At 35.0% G+C, this 21761-nt stretch overlaps 1 protein-coding gene across 4 annotated transcripts in view; it reads left to right on the top strand.

The window, feature by feature from the left end:
* Positions 1-21761, top strand: part of LOC130901552 (mitogen-activated protein kinase kinase kinase 13) — a 35541-nt gene that overhangs the window by 6168 nt on the left and 7612 nt on the right. For 2 of the 4 annotated variants that reach the window (XM_057813020.1, XM_057813021.1), the window contains exons 3-4: positions 19840-20045; positions 21271-21652. In XM_057813020.1, coding sequence (XP_057669003.1) covers positions 19840-20045; positions 21271-21652 — 588 coding nt within the window. Of the gene's footprint in view, positions 1-6403; positions 6719-11744; positions 11830-19839; positions 20046-21270; positions 21653-21761 lie in introns of those variants that run through there. The other 2 variants (XM_057813022.1, XM_057813023.1) reach the window with 2 other exon arrangements.

Genomic DNA, 21761 nt, shown 5'->3' with positions numbered 1-21761 from the left:
AAAAACCATCCACGCTTATGTATCTTCTCTCCTCAGTTCAACTTCTTCAAGGATTATTCCAATGTTGCTGCGAAAAGCTTGGCAAGATTGTATCCTCTTGGTTCGGGACTTTGTTCAGTTTCACTTCCTGTGGCACAGTTTTTATTGAACCTGCTTGAGTGAGTAACCGGTCTACAGCCCCAACTTCGCGCCACTAGACTTCTTTTTGATCTATCAGCTCTATAAATAGCTGACAGTACAACATTTGGAGACCCTGGACAATATTATGGGGAAGGCGCTGAAGGATATCCACGTGTAGCTTTCCAGAAGACTATACCGCATGGAAATATCGATGGCAATAGAGTATTGATGCTGCCTGATCGTATTTCGAAAGATATTGACAAATTTTACCACAATACAATCTTAAATCCAGGCCTTGACGCCTTAGTTTCCGAACATAACTTTAGTTGAGTCATCCACCAAGTTTTAAAGAGATTCAAGTTCAATCCCACTTAAGTTCATTAAAATCTTACTAGCAGGTCTTGGTAAAAACCATCCACGCTTATGTATCTTCTCTCCTCAGTTCAACTTCTTCAAGGATTATTCCAATGTTGCTGCGAAAAGCTTGGCAAGATTGTATCCTCTTGGTTCGGGACTTTGTTTAGGTTTACTTCCTGGGGCACAGGTTTTATTGAACCTGATTGAGTGAGTAACCGGTTTACAGCCCCAACTTCGCGCCACTAGACTTCTTTTTGGTCCATCAGCTCTACAAATACCTGAATGTACAAGATTTGGAGACCCAGGACGATATTATGGGGAAGCCGCTGAACGATATCCACGTGTAGCTTTCCAGAAGACTATACCGCATGGAAATATCGATGGCAATAGAGTATTGATGCTGCCTAATCGTATTTCGAAAGATATTGACAAATTTTACCACAATACAATCTTAAATCCAGGCCTTGACGCCTTAGTTTCCGAACATAACTTTAGTTGAGTCATCCACCAAGTTTTAAAGAGATTCAAGTTCAATCCCACTTAAGTTCATTAAAATCTTACTAGCAGGTCTTGGTAAAAACCATCCACGCTTATGTATCTTCTCTCCTCAGTTCAACTTCTTCAAGGATTATTCCAATGTTGCTGCGAAAAGCTTGGCAAGATTGTATCCTCTTGGTTCGGGACTTTGTTTAGGTTTACTTCCTGGGGCACAGGTTTTATTGAACCTGATTGAGTGAGTAACCGGTTTACAGCCCCAACTTCGCGCCACTAGACTTCTTTTTGGTCCATCAGCTCTACAAATACCTGAATGTACAAGATTTGGAGACCCAGGACGATATTATGGGGAAGCCGCTGAACGATATCCACGTGTAGCTTTCCAGAAGACTATACCGCATGGAAATATCGATGGCAATAGAGTATTGATGCTGCCTGATCGTATTTCGAAAGATATTGACAAATTTTACCACAATACAATCTTAAATCCAGGCCTTGACGCCTTAGTTTCCGAACACAACTTTAGTTGAGTCATTCACCAAGTTTTAAAGAGATTCAAGTTCAATCCCACTTAAGTTCATTAAAATCTTACTAGCAGGTCTTGGTAAAAACCATCCACGCTTATGTATCTTCTCTCCTCAGTTCAACTTCTTCAAGGATTATTCCAATGTTGCTGCGAAAAGCTTAGCAAGATTGTATCCTCTTGGTTCAGGACTTTGTTCAGTTTCACTTCCTGTGGCACAGTTTTTATTGAACCTGCTTGAGTGAGTAACCGGTCTACAGCCCCAACTTCGCGCCACTAGACTTCTTTTTGATCTATCAGCTCTATAAATAGCTGACAGTACAACATTTGGAGACCCTGGACAATATTATGGGGAAGGCGCTGAAGGATATCCACGTGTAGCTTTCCAGAAGACTATACCGCATGGAAATATCGATGGCAATAGAGTATTGATGCTGCCTGATCGTATTTCGAAAGATATTGACAAATTTTACCACAATACAATCTTAAATCCAGGCCTTGACGCCTTAGTTTCCGAACATAACTTTAGTTGAGTCATCCACCAAGTTTTAAAGAGATTCAAGTTCAATCCCACTTAAGTTCATTAAAATCTTACTAGCAGGTCTTGGTAAAAACCATCCACGCTTATGTATCTTCTCTCCTCAGTTCAACTTCTTCAAGGATTATTCCAATGTTGCTGCGAAAAGCTTGGCAAGATTGTATCCTCTTGGTTCGGGACTTTGTTTAGGTTTACTTCCTGGGGCACAGGTTTTATTGAACCTGATTGAGTGAGTAACCGGTTTACAGCCCCAACTTCGCGCCACTAGACTTCTTTTTGGTCCATCAGCTCTACAAATACCTGAATGTACAAGATTTGGAGACCCAGGACGATATTATGGGGAAGCCGCTGAACGATATCCACGTGTAGCTTTCCAGAAGACTATACCGCATGGAAATATCGATGGCAATAGAGTATTGATGCTGCCTAATCGTATTTCGAAAGATATTGACAAATTTTACCACAATACAATCTTAAATCCAGGCCTTGACGCCTTAGTTTCCGAACATAACTTTAGTTGAGTCATCCACCAAGTTTTAAAGAGATTCAAGTTCAATCCCACTTAAGTTCATTAAAATCTTACTAGCAGGTCTTGGTAAAAACCATCCACGCTTATGTATCTTCTCTCCTCAGTTCAACTTCTTCAAGGATTATTCCAATGTTGCTGCGAAAAGCTTGGCAAGATTGTATCCTCTTGGTTCGGGACTTTGTTTAGGTTTACTTCCTGGGGCACAGGTTTTATTGAACCTGATTGAGTGAGTAACCGGTTTACAACCCCAACTTCGCGCCACTAGACTTCTTTTTGGTCCATCAGCTCTACAAATACCTGAATGTACAAGATTTGGAGACCCAGGACGATATTATGGGGAAGCCGCTGAACGATATCCACGTGTAGCTTTCCAGAAGACTATACCGCATGGAAATATCGATGGCAATAGAGTATTGATGCTGCCTGATCGTATTTCGAAAGATATTGACAAATTTTACCACAATACAATCTTAAATCCAGGCCTTGACGCCTTAGTTTCCGAACACAACTTTAGTTGAGTCATTCACCAAGTTTTAAAGAGATTCAAGTTCAATCCCACTTAAGTTCATTAAAATCTTACTAGCAGGTCTTGGTAAAAACCATCCACGCTTATGTATCTTCTCTCCTCAGTTCAACTTCTTCAAGGATTATTCCAATGTTGCTGCGAAAAGCTTAGCAAGATTGTATCCTCTTGGTTCGGGACTTTGTTCAGTTTTACTTCCTGTGGCACAGTTTTTATTGAACCTGCTTGAGTGAGTTATTTGTAGATTTTCTTAATCAAAGTTATTATTGTCTCGAAGTGATAAAAGGTCTTTAGTTAGTCCAAGGATGTAAGATAGAACATAATTCTATTACCTATTACCAACATATTTGCCCTATCACCTATAAGAATGAAGATTGAGGCATCTGTTATAAGAAGTTCAACTTTCCCTAACAGAGAAATTTGATACCCATGAACTCAGATACAACTTTACAGCTTATTGGAGTTCTTCGTTGGTAGCTTCTCCATCTAACCTTGTCTTCATTTTTCTAAAGGGATAACGTCAGATGAGAATTTTATTTGTATCTTTGAATCGTCTCATAGGAGACCTTTGTTATTATTGTTTGCTGTGTTTTTTGTGGATGATTGCGTATGAATCCATTATTCTTTAGGCTCTGGATTCTCGTTTAATCTCCATTCTTCAAAAAACTGACATTGCTCCAGATTTTCAATCTCGTCCAACATTTTTGGAATCTAAAAGATCCGCTATAATCAGTGTCCTGAATCAATGTGATTGCAATTTTCTACAGAAAGACCTTGAAATATCTGAAAATCTTTTCTAGATCCCGCTTGGTCTACAGGTTGTAATATATTAATATTAAATAATCTTAATAGTATAATTTTGATAATGATTCATATCATATTCAAAATAACAACTTTTTTCTTCAACTCTGTATACAACATGTAAATCTGACAGTGGACAATATGAAAATATAAGTCAGTTAAGAGCAAATTACTTTCATCAAATAACAAATTCAGATAATAAATTTACGACATTAATATATTTTTCCGGAGATTTTCCTTGACCTCCTTGCAAAGTCCATTTTAAATAATCGGTTTCCTCCTGAATATCAAATGTTTTGAAATATAGCATGTGTCTAAGGAATATCAGGATTATTGCGTACATATTTATCTGCAGATTATTCCTTTTTTTCTTTCTAAATATATATTTATAAAATAATATCCTTAGCCATACTTAATAAATATAATTTATTGACAAACCTTATCTGGAATTTATTATTTTCGATATTATAAAAATCATTTGGTACAATACTTTTGACGTATAGTTTTTCGTTGAAATTGAGCTTTCAATTAATATGGACTTATTTTTGAAACTTGTACGCACCAAGTCAAAAAAATTGAGTAAAACATTCATTTAAAATGCCATAAGAAACAAAATTTTTAGTACAACTAGTTTTCAGCGACTACTTTTTAAAAATTAGCTGAAAAGTTGGTTACTGAAAAGTTAAAATTCTTTGTTATAGATACAATGTCTATTTTTATTAATGAAAGAGTAATAAAATGATAAAGCATTCGTAATATATAGGCGTATCACTTCTTTTAGTACACAAATTAGTTTTCCAACTGCTCTCATAAGTTCATCCCATAAGCTCGATAGGATTTAGGTACAGGCTACGCGTCGGCCAATCCCTAGAGACAAATTCGACATCCTGTAAAGACTGCCATACACTACCTGCAGTATGTGGCCTGCATTGTCCTGCTCTAGGATGAAGTTTACGCTGATGAAACTGGAGCAGGGAACGACGTGATTTCCTAAAATTTCTTTTAGGTATCGACTCGCCATTAATCCCCAGCTTCACCACCAGATTCAATAAGAACCATCTCGATTCTAGCTTCCATTGAAATATGTACTCAAACCATCAAGGAAGCTCCAAAAGTCACGTTTTCTTTCATGCAACGATGCGCGAATCTTTCTCCAGATCTTCTGTAGACTCTTCCACTCCTATCGCCATCAACTAGACACACTCTACTTTTGTCTAAGAAGAAAATAGAGCCTCATTGTTTGTCAGTCTATTTAACACGTTCTCTGGTAAATCGTCGATGGGCTGCTCGGCGAGCTTGGGTTAATTTGTGACCAGTAACTGGCCATTTTCGCTCAAGGTTAGCTGCCTTAAGTCTTCCGACGACTGTCCAGCCACTCACAGCCACTCCTGGTGTTTCTCTGAGCTCTTGTTGGTGTTGAACACCAGTGAGAGCCCGATTGCTCAACGATATACTGACAATGAATCGGATGTGCACGTTTTACTTCTTTCCGCGTCCCCGATGAAACTTACCAGTGTCTTGGTAAACTCTGAAAACAACACATTGTGCAGCGCACTGGCCATTTCTCGCTACCTCTGGCCTTGTCGCAAAAGAGTGAACGCTTGAGCAGCTTTATTACTTGTATTGTCCATTTTCAAATAGAATTTTTGATTGTTGTTAACATTGATGTGTATCTGTTGAGGTTTCTACTTCGATTGAAATGTGCGTTCATCCCGGAGTTTTTTCAAAAAGCCACGTTTTCTTTCATGCAACGCTACCGAATCTTTTTCCAGGTCTTCTGTAGGGACGCTCTCTTCTATGTTTACCATGCAAGTGCATTCTGCTTTCGTTTCAGAACAGAGCAGAGTCCCATCTTCGGCAATACAATTAACGTGTTCTCTGGCTTTTTTGGCTCAAGGTTGGCTGCCTTAAGTCTTTTTTTGACTGTAGAGACACTCACTGACTCATATGCAGCAAATTCTTCACTTCAAGCCAACTCTGATCTTGTCCTAGTCGTAGAGATGGGCAAACATACGAACTTTTGAATAATTATTATCATTAAAACGAAACGTTTTTCGTTTTGACTTAATGCAACAACTAATTTTTCCAAAATAAGCAAATGTTCGATATTAAATAAAATATTGAACAAAAATTAGGTTATGTTAGGTTAGGTGAGGTTAGGTTAGGTTAAGTGAGGTAAGGTTAGGTTAGGTTAGATGAGGTTAGGTTACGTTACGTTACGACTATAATCGCTTTTATGAGAAAATATTAACTCTTTTATAATTTATTTCGTCACAATCTGCATAGTATTGGATAATCGAATAAAAAAGACATTAATGCAAGTTGGACACTGATAAAATTTCTTGCTACATTTGTCACTTAGCGTTTTTTTCCTAATTGCTATAAGACAGATGATTGATCGCTCCTTTCACATATTAATTAATAGAATTGTTTCGATACAACTCTGTACATACGCAGCCTACGTTATATTCGCAATCGTCAATCTGTAATTCATTTTATCTGATTTACGCTTCTGAACCAAACAGCGTGTGTTCGGTTTCAATACCTTGTGTCATTAGATAAGTTTCTTTGAGTAGTTTCGTTGAAATCACTCGAGTTAAACATCAGTGAGGTTTTACGACAGCGCGACGAAACATGTTTATCGAATGTTATTTTAAACAAAATAAAACATCGGCGAAATAACGGTTATAATATAGTTAAGTTATTTGTTGACCTTATAGTAAATAAACGGTATGTTCGGTGTGCAAAAATGGTGAAGGTAAACTTTCCCATTAGTGTCAAAAAGATGGTACCGAGAATTTTCATCGTGGAGAATTACTTTAAAGATAACAGGTTGGAAAATTTATTACGTTACGTCTCATATATTTCGTAAACGAATATTTTCTATTTCTAAACCTGTCAAGGTTATAAACTTTCATTATTCAATTGTTGGTGGATGTGTGGATCGTGTGTCAATGAAATCCACTCTGAATTTCAATTTATTATTTATATTTCAATATGCTTTTGATAAGAAATTTGTTAATTTATACAAATTTTATATCCAATTTTGTAGATAGGTTCCAATTTCTCGGTTAGGCATGGGTAGCAAAAGAATCGAACGAAACTTTTCATGCTTAGTTCAAGATTAATTAGCTCAAGGTTATAACCATCATAATGGTTTCATATCTAACGAGAGTTTTCCATAAATTCCAGTATATATTGCTAAGTTATTATATTAACTAGTTGTTTTGGAATAAAAACAAAATTTCTGTCATTAATTTAACCTCAGAATATTAGTTTGATACAAATTCTGTTTGCTAAAGTCTATATTACAATATTCCTGGGTGTATCTAAATATTATCAGTTGTCGGAAAAACGGTTTATCTAACAGAATCGTATTAAGGTTATCTGAGCCCAATTTTATGAACATTGAACAGATGTTCGAAAGCAATATGATAGGTGTGAATTCGATTTTTAAAACTAGAACGAAAATTTTGATTTTTTAAACGTGGGGGTTTTTGTTCACATTTGACTGACAAAAACGAAATCAAAATATTTTTTTCTTATCCTATAATATTGAAAATAAAACTGAAAAATGTATCAAAGAAGTTGATAAAAAATAATGTTTAGACAACAACTAATTTTGTGTGACCTCCACTTGTACGTAATTTTGTGGAATTTTTGTCCAAAGCTGTAGAATCAGATTTTTAAGATCCTCTATGGTTCATATTCGCGAATTGTGGTCCTCAATGGGTTTTTGTAACTGATGGGATTCAGATTCATGCGATCTGATTGAAATCGGTAGATGTAGATAATCTTGATTGTTCGAAAGCAATATAATAGGTGTGAATTCGATTTTCAAAACTATAAAGAAAATTTTGATATCACTTTTTATACGTGTGGGTTTTTATTCACTTTTGAATGACAAAAACGAAATCAATTTTTTTATCCTAGAATACTGAAAATAAAACTGGAAAATTCATCGAAGAAGTTGATAAAAAATAATGTTTAGACAACAACTAATTTTGTGTGACCTCCACTTGTACGTAATTTTGTGTACAACCAGATTTTTAAGATCCTCTATGGTTCATAGTCGCGAATTATGGTCCTCAATGGGTTTTTGTAACTGATGGGATTCAGATTCATGCGATCTGATTGAAATCGGTAGATGTAGAAAACTTTGGTTTCCTATTCATTCTAAAACCTCCGCAGGTCGATGTGGTCCGACAGTACCATCAATAAAAATGATCCATGGACCTATAACGACATGAAATTGTGGCCACTACTTAATATATCTTATCCTGTATCTACAACGAGATTCATCTATTCAGATGAAGTTGTTCAAATGCCCGAGCTAATCTTATTTAACTAGGCGCCGTTGTCAATGGTATTCTCCTTATGGAATAATGGAAATGACATTCTGGCATACATTTAGTCGATTGACAAAATCCTTAATTAAATAATTTAATCAAATAAGGAATTCCGAATTCAGAATGCTTATCAGTGATTCAAAAAAATTCCCAGGAATCACTTTTTCTCTAATAGCAGCAGATTTCAATAAACAAGTTCAAATGTAAAGGTTTAAGTTCGGACCGTTATTGTGTTTATGCAATATTTGTTTTGTTTAGATACCACATAAATTTTGACAACCTGTATATGTAATTTAATGTGCATTTAGATGCATATTCGAACATACCAATCGTTAAAAACATTTTTAGGTCTCATTAAATTAATGACAATAATATTCAAAAGTTATCGAAGAAACTTTCCACTCTATTCGAAAAATTCAATGAAATCTCAATAGGATTCTAAAACGTTCTCTATTTAAATCATACAACGCCTAATTAAGGTCACTAAAAATCAATTATCTTTTATAATTTCCTTCTATTTCCAGCAAATTTTGTATGCTTAATTCGTATTTTCTATTTTTTTTTCGGAAACCGACGAACAGAATACATTTTTGTACGGTATATTTCAAAAAATATAAATTCAATTTTTGTATATGTTAGCGCATCAGCCCCTTTTTCTCCAGATCTGTTCTATCTACTCGTTTATTCTTTATTAATTCCAGTTCCCTTCTTTTTTTCCGCAGTTCTACAGTTAACCCAACCAACAATTTGGAACTCAGCTGTAGAACTGCGGAAGAAATTACTAAAGAAGGAACAAGTAGGTAGAACAGATCTGAATAAAAAAGAGCCATACAAATTAAGCATAAAAAATTTGTTTGAAATAAAAAGAAATTATGAGAGATAATTGAAATTTAGTGAGCACTATATAAAGAAAACAAAGTTAAAAATATATTAGAAAAACTTACTAGCGAATATAAAACAGTGTCACCTCAAATTTACTATAATTTTAACCTTAATTTAAGCGTTAAAGAATGTACATAGAGAACGTTTTAGAATACAGTTATAGGACAAAAATAAATTAATTTCTTTGAAAATTAAAAGATTTCTACTATTCACTACTGACGTAATTTCTAAATTCAATATTTCGAAAATTATTTCTGCTGTTATTTAGAGGAGCAAACAACTACTTTCCTGGCTAATGCCACGGCGAATATTGAATTATATCTCCTCTGAAGAGCGTGATGTTAATCAACTTTTTTGTTGATATTAACATCCACAATGGCTCACAATTGCAAGGAGAGATTGTTACTACTGAATAGTTTCGACGTTATTACGTCTCATCAGAGTGGTTTAACAACCCTTGATCGGGCTTGAGACGCATCAAACATCAAATAGCGTCGCTATTCGATTCATATAATTAAACATTCCCTGCGTACGATAACTGGCGCCACCCTCACTTCCAACTGCGAACCACTGTTCAGTTGGAAGTCTAGCGTAGTCGCCGATAATATAGATTCCGATGGTAAAATGTATCGAAATTTAATGTCGAAATTCATTATTTCGAAAATGTATTCTGCCGAGAAAACAACTACTTTCCTGGCTAACGCCTCGACGAATGTTGTCGTTAACTCGTAGCGTTTTTAGGTCAACCATATGTTTACAGTTTTGATATTTTGATATCGTACCCGGAACGCAATATTGAGGCTATTTTACAATAAACGTAGGTAGAGGGTTTGATAATTTGTTTTCATAAATTCCTAGTCGAAGGTTCAATTTAATCGTAAATCAACTGATAAAATAAAATAAAATTTATTAATCTTTGAGCCGCTTTTAGTTATATAATCGATTAAATAGAGAAGAACTTATGTAAGTTTATGCAATCTTTGTTTGCGGTATCTCCCAACTTTATCTTTGTGACGGAAATAAAAATTTGATGAAGTTGTGTAGTTAACGTAATACTGTTTAAAAACAGGAACTTTGTTTTAAATTGATAAAATTATTGTTCTTTCTAATTGTCGTTCATTCACGCAATAACGTGATATAAATTGGTAAAAAAAAACCTCATTGCGCTAAAACGAGAGTACATAGAGAGGGATAAACCGAAAAATCATGTTTTTGACCAATAATTTATTCTTTTGACTAACAATTATCAATTATAGTAAAAAATACGATCGATGTTCGTACGCCAAAGTTCAAGTTTTCTACCCCTATGTTATGAAGGTTGTTACTCAAGTTTTGAGATAGACAAGAACAGACATTCATAATTGGCTGGTATGGCTTTCTTATTTTTCAAAATATTCTCCATTGTGATCAATATACATTCCATACGTTTGAACCAATTGTAGAAGCATTTTTTCCATTTCGTTTGAGGTACCTTCAAAACATGTGATTTGATGTGAACGATTCTTCAGTTGTAGGCAAACGTTGACCTCTCAATTTATTTTTTATCCACGGGACTAAGAAAAAACCATTGGGTACGAAACAAAGATGACCTTTCAATCCGATGTTTTGAGTGTTCCAAAACGTTTTTGATTGAACTTATGTGTGAGAGCTCGCATTGTCGTAGTGGAGAATGATTCGTCTTCTGCGATTGGTTCCCCGGATTCTTTCGAACACTTCTAGCGAAAAATGCTGGAACACCATTCAGGATTGACCGTTCTACGTTGCTCCAGTGGAATGGTTAAGATATTCCGAAAAAACAGACGACCATTTGCTTCGAAGTGTTTCTTGCGCGAACAACTTTTGTTGGTTTTGGCTTATCAACAATTTTTTCAGCATTTCGTTGCACAAATCTTTTGGACAGCCAAATCTTCATGCAATATTGTATCTATGCGAGTGGATCTAATGTCCAAGTATGCCTCGACTTCACGATCTTGCAATATCAGTTTACGCACAGTATCGATGTTTTCTGGTACAACATCCGATTTTGGAAGACCTTCATCCTCTAACGAAAAGGGACCACGATTGAATTTAATTCCATTTTTTGGCCAAGATTAATGTTTCAAGAGAACAAGTCAAATAGCAGTCGTATGATAACACTTTCTGAGTATGTTCAGCATTAAAAATGTCGAACTTTATGATGGAAATAAGTAGAAATTGAGTAGCAAGCCTCATATTACCTGAGCTAACCACTTTATCACAAGACTATATCAACAGAAATTTAAATCTTAACTAAAACAATTATTGATTGAAATGATAATATTAATTTTAGATGAGGATTAAGATATATAAAATATTTTCTGTTACTGACGTATAATTTTATATTGGGCCTTACCTCCCCTATCATAAAATATTTTCTATAACTTTTCATGTATCTAGAAAGCAAGGTACAACTTTTATTGTCAAAGTTAATTTAATTAATTTGAAAATCTTCAGTGAATTCACCTGCTGTTTGCCTATAGATAACCTTGATGTTCATATCCCTGAACTTCAAATAAGTAATTCTAGAATTGTTGTCAAGTTTAAAACCTTATCGAATTGACGTAATCGAGTTTCACCATATGTGTACAATCAACCCAAAATTTGAGCTCACTTTTTTCTTATTTCTTTGTTAAATTATTTTATTTGTTTATGGTGAAATGTTTTCGAAATAATGCTCGACACAAAAACAAATAAGTGAGTACATTTTATACGTATGTAGTAAATATTTCCATTTTTTTTCCTCTGGTCAAAGGAAATGTGAGAAAAAACATGTCAAAATTTCCGAAACTGTAGATGTTATAGACGCCCAAACTTTCGAAATTAAATTTTTTGCTTCGATATGTGATTATGAAAGAAATATGTTCTACCATTTTACACGTACCATTTGATGGTAGATGGTACGTGAGAAACTGATTTAGGCCAGGGCACTTACGAACAAAAGGCTTTTTGTGACAAAATTAATAGTAATAAATGCGTTCGAGTAAAGCAGTAAATGCGAAGTATTTCCCCATAGAATTTCAGTATTTTCACCTAGAATACAAAGTATTTTATGCCAGTATGAATAACTGTTTATTTAGTTAATAAATAAGTCTTGCAAAAAATCGCAAAATTCATAGAGGGGAAAATTCTGGGAAAATTATTAATTTTAGCATAAAACTAATGTGACAGCTATTTTAGCTGAACGAGTTAACCCGGTTAAAAAAAAGAGATCAATAGTTACTGAGATAATTAATATTTTTCAGCGCTCCGCATATTTGAAGTCTGTCCGAGCATTTTTTAGCGCGCTACCAAATGCACATGCAAAATAATAGATTATTGAAACTTTTAATGATAAAAATTTCAAGCTTCCCCTACAAAATGACGTAAAAAACATTCTTTAATATTGGAAAACAAAGCCGCAGTAAATTTAAAAAAAATGTATAACTTCGCCCCAAATTAAACTGCCAGCTTTCCGAATGTGACAATGGTATTACGATATTTTTATAAAATAAAAAACAATAAATTGTTTATTAATTTTTTTCTACCCCTTTTTTGAGGTAAAAAAAAAATTAGTTCAACCCTTCTTCTTTCCAACGCGACTTTCTAAATTGATAGGACCGGTGAGCAGAATGGTCCTTTGAAAAAAAGGGCCTCCTATGGTTTAATTGCCATTTTGCAAAAACTATTGGAGCCACAGGGTCCATCTTTAGAGCATGGATTATGTACATCGAGATCTCGGTTTTCAGTGAATAAGAAACCTTTATATTTAAAATTAAACAAATTATAAACAATTTAAAAAATTCAAAATTTTCTCTTTTCGGTTAAATTATCTAAGCAACCAATTATCGAAATTTAGTTTATAAAAGCTAATTTTGAAGATTTTTCAATTCTCTACAATATTGTCCATAGTAATAAAAACTAGTCTTGCATAGGTTAAGCACTGAATGCAAAAAACAAAATTTGTAACACGATTTTTTGGTGTTTTTTTTTGTTTAAAAAAATAACCCTTAGAGAAAAAATGTTGAATTTTATGCAAATAACTTTTATTTAACTCCTATAACACGATGGCGTTGTTTTTTTTCTACTATTAATTTTGTTACAAATGCCCTGGCCTAAATCCAAAGCGTGAAAACATGCAAAGTCGGCTGGTAAGGTTATGGCATCAGTATTTTGGAATGCGCATGGTATAATATTTATGGAATACATTAAAAAGGAAAAAATTATAAACAACGACTATTACGTAGCGTTATTGGAGGACGGAATCATTAAAACAAGACCCCTTTTGAAGAAAACGAAAGTGCTGTTACAACAAGACAATGCATCCCAAAAAAGAAATTCAAATTACTTATATTATATTGTTTTTAAAAGCTTCCAACACGTATCCAAACGTATGGAAAGATGTGTGGAAAGGGAAGGGGTGTATATTAAAGGGAAGCATTCGAACGTAGAATATTTTTTATAATAAAACCCTTTTTCGTAACCAGTCTCGTTATTTAATAGACTGACTTCGTATAGTTTGCACCTTACAAAAAGTATTTACAGTTCTGCTAAAAAATATTATAAATAAATTGATAAATACGTGAAATAGGATATCAAATATTAAAGAAAATTAATTAAATTATTTGCAGACAGTTTTAGTTGTTTTGAATATTTTTTAACAACTCTGATACATTTATAAATTCAATGCAACCGCCAAAATCTCCCCTTTATCAAAATATTTCATTCGGTGCATTCATGCACGAGAAGAGGGTCAAATATTCGTAGGTAGACTAAGAGCTTTGCGTGTAATAGGTGAAGAGGGTAGATTCGGGGTGAAACTATATTGTTATCGTCTATCATTTTGAACTAGGGGACAATATAGATTTTTTTCTAGTCTCGTGGCATTATCTTGTTTCCCTTTTAGTGATATGCTAATTTTACTTCCTGCTAGACCTATTTTTAGTATATTATACAGGGCAAGTAAAGATTATTTATTCATATTTTACAAAAGATTTGTCTACGAGCAAGCAATTTTTTTGATAAATCATTTAAAAAGAAGCTGATTATTTAAGATATTTTGGGTTACGTAAAAATATTGATTTTTAAATAATTTAGAGAAAATGGTTTATTTAAAACAAGTTTTGCAGTCCAGGGACGAAAATTTCGTCCAATATCTGCACATAACGCGCTGAATTCACTCTAACTACTCGACGACTTTTATCTTCAAAAAAGTAATTTCTCGATATGGTCACTTTAAGGGATTTAGATTGGTTGCTTTTTGACGTGTCCATTAAGATAATTATTCGAAAACAAGAAGTTGGTGACAGTGGAAAAGCGCTCAATCATCTGGTTTACGAAGTCAAGCCTTTTACTAGAATCTCGAGGTTCTGAATTTTGTAAGGGTGCAGATCCATCTTTGTCTAAAATGCTAAATAATGATTTTGACGAATTTAGAAGACCTTGGACGTCCGTATTTTGGTTTGTTCAATGTTGATCTAGTCTTTTCAAACTTCTCGGCCAATTTTCCAATCAGTTGAGTGCTTGGCGCGTCATTTAAGTGACTGCATTGCGCTACAGTCGCCGATTTAACAGTTTTGTACAACTTAACGTACGTACAACGCACAGTTCGCTTCCGAAAAATGCTTCAAAGCGACTAAATTCCCAAGGGCCAGGCTAACGATTGACATATCTCCGATTAACTGTGCTCACGTAATAAACAATAGAAATTTGAACTTTCTTTTTGAGACACCTTGTATATATGTATTCAATCTTTCAAATTCTCTTAATAAAATTTTTAAAAAAATATTTTAGGCCTCACCTACGCGCTGAGACAAGCCCGATGTTATCGAATGATGTTTTGATCAGACCTCGTAAATCACCTTGCATATTTTTCTTGTATTTAATAATATTTATCATATCCGTGTTAATTTGAATTGGATATATAAGATAGACATTTTTATGTTAAATTGCAGTATGTTGTAAATTATATTTCGTTTTTTGTGTACCTAGACTATCTCCTAATTATATTATTAGCACGCAGAGATAAGATAAACAGATTCAAGTAAAAAACTCAAGTCGGTTTTAAATTTTATCTCATGCATTTTACTTAAAGAACCGTAAATCGTAATAATCACCGTCATAAAAATATAGACCGACTATTTATGGGTTGTAAGTCATCTACATTGGTTAGCAAAAGAATTGATTCAAGTCGTACACTCGCGGACAAAACTCTGAGCACATTCAACCAAAGCCAAAAGGCGACGACGAGGATGGAATAAAAATGAACGGTACGACATTAAACAACATACGTTATACAGACGACAAAGTTAATATTACAGACAATCCAAAAGCTCTTCAACGCCTAATCAACAAAGTTGGAGTAGAAGTGGGAAATCAACTTAATTTTCTTTATAGCTCCATAACGACAAATGTAGACCCTGTCGTGGAGGTAAAATTACAGGGTTTGTCCGGAAAGTAATAGAACTGAGTCGATTTAAAAAAAATTATTGAGCCAATCGTTACAATTCTTTAAAAACTTTCAAAATAGGCTCCTTCTGCGTCGATGCAGCGCTGCCAGCGCGATTTCCAAGCATTGAAGGCGTCACGGAAGTCATTCTCCGGAATAGCCTTGAGAGCCGCGGTGCATGCTGCTTGGATCCCCTCTGTAGTCTCGAAATGCTTGCCTTTCATCGGCCTTTTCAGGCGAGGAAACAAAAAAAGTCCGGGGAGGCCACATCTGGGCTGTAGGGCGGCTGCGGAAGCGTTGGAATGCCGGCCTTAGTCAGGTAGCTGTTCACAAGAAAGGCTGTGTGAGCCGGGGCGTTGTCGTGGTGCTCCGTCACAATGTCATGAACCACAGATTTTGGTAAATTTAACATCTGGGCAATCAAACGAATACTTAGTCGACGGTCTGTGTTCAAAACTTTGCGCACACGAGTCACATTGTCGATGTTTGTCGAAGTCGAAGGTCTTCCAGCACGGTCTTCATCGGCGACCTCTTCCCGGCCCTCCAAAAAGGCCTGGTGCCACCGAAACACACCACTTTTTGCTAAAGCAACATCTGGGTAAGCCTGCTTGATCATATCAAACGTCTCTGTCGCAGATTTACCGAGTTTCACACAGAATTTAATCGCGTACCTCTGCTAACGAACGCTGCATTTTCGGCTTGCACAACTCACAGAAACACGTCGCGCGAAAATGCCTGTCCTGACTCTCCAGGTGCTCGGAGACAACTGACCAGCCGCTCGTTTGTTAGCTAGGAACGCCCTCTACCGAATCCAGTCGGTACGCGCACGCTCTGAAGTACAATCGCGGCGGAAGAAAATCAGTCCTATTACTTTCTGGACAAACCCTGTATGTATAGAACAAGCTAGAGCTATATTCCTAAAGGTGAAAAACCCATTATGTAACGCAACTTTGAACTTAAACTTAAAATACCGTTTTGTAAAGTACGTGGACTCAGTTCTCTTGTATAGAGCAGAAACATGGACATTAAAAGTGGATATTATGAACAGACTCGAGGTTTTTGAAATGTGGATCTTCCGTAGACTACTAAAAATATCATGGAAGTGCTTAGACGTATGGGAAAGGAAAAAGAGTTACTTACAACAATAAAGATAAGAAAGACCGCTTCTCTAGGCCTCATATACCGTGACAACAAGCCTGATATACTGAAATTAATAATAGAAGGAAAAATCGAAGGAGAACGTGGACCTGGTCGCAGATAAAATTCATGGTTAAAAAACATAAGCGATTGGACTGAAATGAGTATGCCGAAATTGTCGCCAACCTTAATCTTGACAATTTATTCGAAATTGAATTAACAATATTTAGTGTTTCCTTCCCTGGCACTACTAACAGAATTAGTTTCTTTCGTAGATCTTATTCCATGTTTTCATGTTCTTCAGTGAGCGCCATTTTGTGATTGATTTCGCGACTAGTGCAGAATTTCTATCCCGAATTTGTCTCCTAAAGGATGTGGACGGGCATTAGGATGAAGTTTTCGCCGATAAAACTAGCTTGGGGAACGAAGTTATCCCCTGAAATTTCTTCTATGTAGGGTTGGCCTTTAATCCAATTAACGTGTTATCTGGCAAATCATAGACTGACTGCTCGAGGGGCTGGGGTTAATTTGGGGCCAGTAGTTGTCCTATTTGTCTCAAATTAAGCTGTCTTAAATCTTCTCTAACTGTCCAGTTACTCAAAGCAACTCTGAGCTCTTGTTGGATATTGTACCTAAAGGAATTTCGATCGTATTTCATTATTGCGTATTTTAAACGTTTTTTATCAGCAGTTTTAACCACATTACCCTCAGAATTATCTTATTTTTTCGAGATACTACCTAAACCGCGATAAGAATTGAAACAAAAGCGTGTAAGTAATAATAGTCCAGTCAAATTATTCCTAAAACTTATAATGAAACGACAAAAATTGATAAAATAAATTTCCTAAAACCATCAGAAATGACTGAAAAGTCCCCAAACGGACTTGTAGGTCAGACAAAAATTGTGGATCTTATAACCAAGAATAATGTTAATACTTTTTATTTTGTACACCTTTTTTGAATTACATTTACTTTCCTAATGTCTTTCTACTCTTTGTAGTGGATTGAGTTACTTTGTTCTACGGATCTTTATTCTAAAATTCGCTCTATTTCTTTCGATATATTAGTTTGTGGTAGCATCTCTATGCTCAGTAGCTTTGTTGATATCTTTAATCTAGTTCTTCCTTGTCTTCCTCTACATTTGAAGATTCTTCTCTCCCTCATCCTTTTCACAGTTTTTTCGATTTCGATTTCAATTTGGAGCCATGTGTAAGTAAAGGTATAATAACGCTTTTATAAATTTCCAAATTTCCACTTTTATGCCCTTAGGTAGTTCATTGTTCCCTATAAATGCTGTCGCGTTAAATAATTTTTTAGACGACGCCATCTGAAAGTTGTTCGTTCTGTATTTATTTACATACCGAAAGTTGCGTTTTGAGTGTTCCATGTAGTGATAGTTCTGCACTGCAAAACACTTTCGAGACGCTCTGGAGTAAAAAACTTTAACTTCCTCAAATGTCACTCTAGCCACTTCAATGTTGACAGTTGACATATGACGCAAACACGTCTACATCTAGTAGAGATATACATATTACATCTGCATCCAATCCAATAAATGTTAATAATTGTCCTGGAGGTACAATCAACATTACTTTTTGCAAATAATTTATAAATTAATATTGACATTGCAAATATTATTAAGTACATTATATTGTATAATAAAGTCTCGCAATTTTCAGACTCGTCCAACAAAGTAGCACTTTCAGTCCTTTGCATACAAATAAATATTTTGTGTCTGTCGCCGTTTCTGTGATTTCTCCGTCTAATTTTTCATCTGCTTTCGTTGAGTCTAGGTATTTAATTTTTTCTATTTCTATTACTTGACTTGTATAGTTGAAAACTATCGCAAGTACTTACGTAGTAAAAAATAATTTGATAACTGTAACCTTTAAAATTTTCCAAAAAAAATGAGGATAATGATTTTATATTAACACGAGTTTTTCATAAACATTGTTTATTATATTGTTGTAACTTTATTTACTCTGTTGTTGTTAATACAAATGGAAAAAAATTATGAACAATAGAAAACTTGTTGTTCAGTTGGAAGAAAATTGAAAAGTAAAGGATTTGATTTGTTTCAACATCTGTTTATTTTGCGACTAACAGTACGAGGATGGTACCTGGTCTAACCTAGCAATGGCGATAGTTGCGTGAAAAATAACTGGATTCTACTTTGGGTAAGACTGTTCCTCCGTTATCAACAGTAAAATATTGGGTAGCAGAGTTTAAATGAGGCCGTACGACCTGCGAAGACCAGCATCGCAGTGGTCGACCAAACGAAGTGACGATTCCAGAAATGTTGAAGAAAATCCACGAAGCGGTACTGGATGATTATCGTCTGAAAGTGCGCGAGCTAGCAGACATAGTAGGCATTTCAAAAAGTACATATTATCAGGAGGAATCAAGCAAAAACGGCCGTAAGTGGCTAAGAAGAAATAGTTTTTTCATCAAGACAATGCACCAGCTCACATATCTGTTATTGCAATGTGCAAAATTAATGAAAAAATGGTTAGGTGGTGAAAGATTTTCCAACAATGAGTAGGTGATGTCAACAGTTAATTCTTATTTTGAAGATCTTGATTATTCTTATTATAAAAACGGTATCGAACTGATTAAACATCGCTGGAAAACTTATTTGAAGCTAAAAGGAGATTTCGTTTTGTTGGTCCAGGTATTTCAGCGACATTCCTCGTATGTTATTCCTCAATAATAGTTATGACTTTCAAATAAGAATTTGCGCCCTTTCTACGGACACTTGTTGATATACTGACATGGGTCTACTTACCTCTACACTCCATATTTTCTATGTTCATGATCAATTTCTTGGTGTTTTCTATGTTCATGTTCATACTGTATTTTCTATGTATTCGGTTTTACAAATCGAGATTTTGATTTAGAGTTTCTTCGCCCTTAACAAATAGTACATTTCCAATATTTCTTCATTTCCTGTAATAAGTTTTAAAACTGTTTTTTATTTCTTTCATGGTCTCATTAATATTATCGTCGGTTGTTTGTTTCAAATATTATTAGTTTTTTCTGTTTGACGTAATTTTTGTAGTTAGGAGAAGTATACATATTTGAATTGATTGGTTGATTTAAATAACTTGGAGACGTTCTTTATTACTAAAAATTATTATTTCCAGTGTTCCTATAAAAGATGAATTCTCTCTGCCGAAGATAACAAATGATTACGCAGTTAATATACCCGCAGTTTGTCAGGATAGTTCCCCTGATACACCTCAACCTGCATATGATCTCAAACAAGGATGGATGAACGGCATTTTCGGATGCTTAAGACCGGTGTTGTCCATCATAGGAAAAGGAGTGGTTGAAAATAAAAACAATCAAGGTAATGTAAATTTTCCATCAAATTATTGTAGGGATTTCGGAAATGAAGTGGCAAAATGTACTTTTATCAATCGCAGTCCGTCAATTGTCTTAAATAAATAATAGTCGCATAGCGACCAATCGGGACTATAAGGAGGGTGTTTCAGTATATCCCAATCCAATTCGCGTATATGCGGCAAACTTGTGAATTTCTGCTCTAAATTCAGAAGTCTTGGTACCTATCTGGATGAAATTCTCATTATTTGCTACGCTAATGCCTAAATCTTCAGTTATATCGCGTATAGTGCAGCGTCGGTCTCCTAAAATGAAATTTTCTTGTTCTGGGACGCAAGATTGCCACCATTTCTCGGCCTTGTCGCTATTCTTACACTTGAGTTTAGAAGAGGCACTCACCTCCAAATCGCTCCAATAATCCAGTGCAACAGACACTGGTACATCCTCGTTCATGGCTACGCGGTTTCGGCTGTTATGTGCAGCCACATTCAAGATTCTTAATTTTTCCCGCGTTTATTCAAAATTGTGAAATAAATAGTTCGTTTTTGAAAGTATCATCCTGAATCAGATAGATATTTTGCAGGCTGAGGATCCTAACCGAACACGAAGACTTTCATCAAGGTTTCCGAACATGGCGTTCCGTTTTCGTTGGAAATTTATAATTCAAAACTCACTTGTATGATAAATTTATGTTGCTACTTAAGTTTTGAGAGATGGCAACTCCGATGTGAACATGATGACAAATGAAGTTTGACATTTTCAATGTTGAACGTACTCAGAACGTGTTGTTTATAGATACTTGAAACATCGTGTGATGTTTTTGTATGACTTTCGACGTGGATTAAACCAACAGGATTGTGCTGATCAAGTCGTTGTATGACTGATTAAGTCGTTTCCATAGGAATTGTTCATGCAAAAGGGTATTGATTTTAATGGAGATTATTTTGAAAAACAATAAATCCATATTCAATTATAAATATTTGTTTTTATTTGTCTATCTCAAAATTTAACGTAGCAATCTTCGTTAAACTATTGACGTAATCCTATATTATGGCTATAAACTGATTATTTCGCTCAGTTTCCGAACGACAGTGAATGGCATCCTGATTACCATCCGAACTTTCAAATCATGATTAGGTTAACGCGATCATAGTTTCTGCATAGTAACTTTTTGACACTCTAATGTAATCTAACGTAATATCTGTATATTAATAATTTTTTCTTTGTTTTAGATGATTGGGAAATTCCTTTCGAGCAAATAACAGATCTCAAATTTCTGGGTTCCGGAGGCCAAGGAGCAGTTTTTTCGGGAATGCTCAACAATGTACAAGTAGCAGTTAAAAAAGTGTCAGAACTTAAAGACACCGACATACGAAACCTCAGAAAATTAAATCACCCGAATATTGTTAAATTTAAGGGGGTTTGTACGCAAGAAACGTCATGTTACTGTATTGTGATGGAATTTTGTCCTTACGGACCTCTCTTTGATTTGCTCAAAAATCAGAAAAATAGCGTAACAATAAATAGGGTAGTTTCTTGGGCGAAGCAAATTGCAAATGGAATGCATTATCTACATAGCCACAAGATTATACATCGAGATTTAAAAAGTCCTAAGTAAGTTTTTGTAGATTATCTACAATATCCTCCATAGCTTTTATCAATATTCTTTTTTTCATGTCACCCACAATTGAGTTGGAACTTTTAAAACCGTTGGTAATACTCG

Source organism: Diorhabda carinulata, chromosome X, assembly GCF_026250575.1.
Source record: "Diorhabda carinulata isolate Delta chromosome X, icDioCari1.1, whole genome shotgun sequence".
In the NCBI taxonomy this organism is placed as follows: Eukaryota; Metazoa; Arthropoda; class Insecta; order Coleoptera; family Chrysomelidae; genus Diorhabda; species Diorhabda carinulata.
This window is presented reverse-complemented; position numbering and strand designations above follow the sequence as displayed.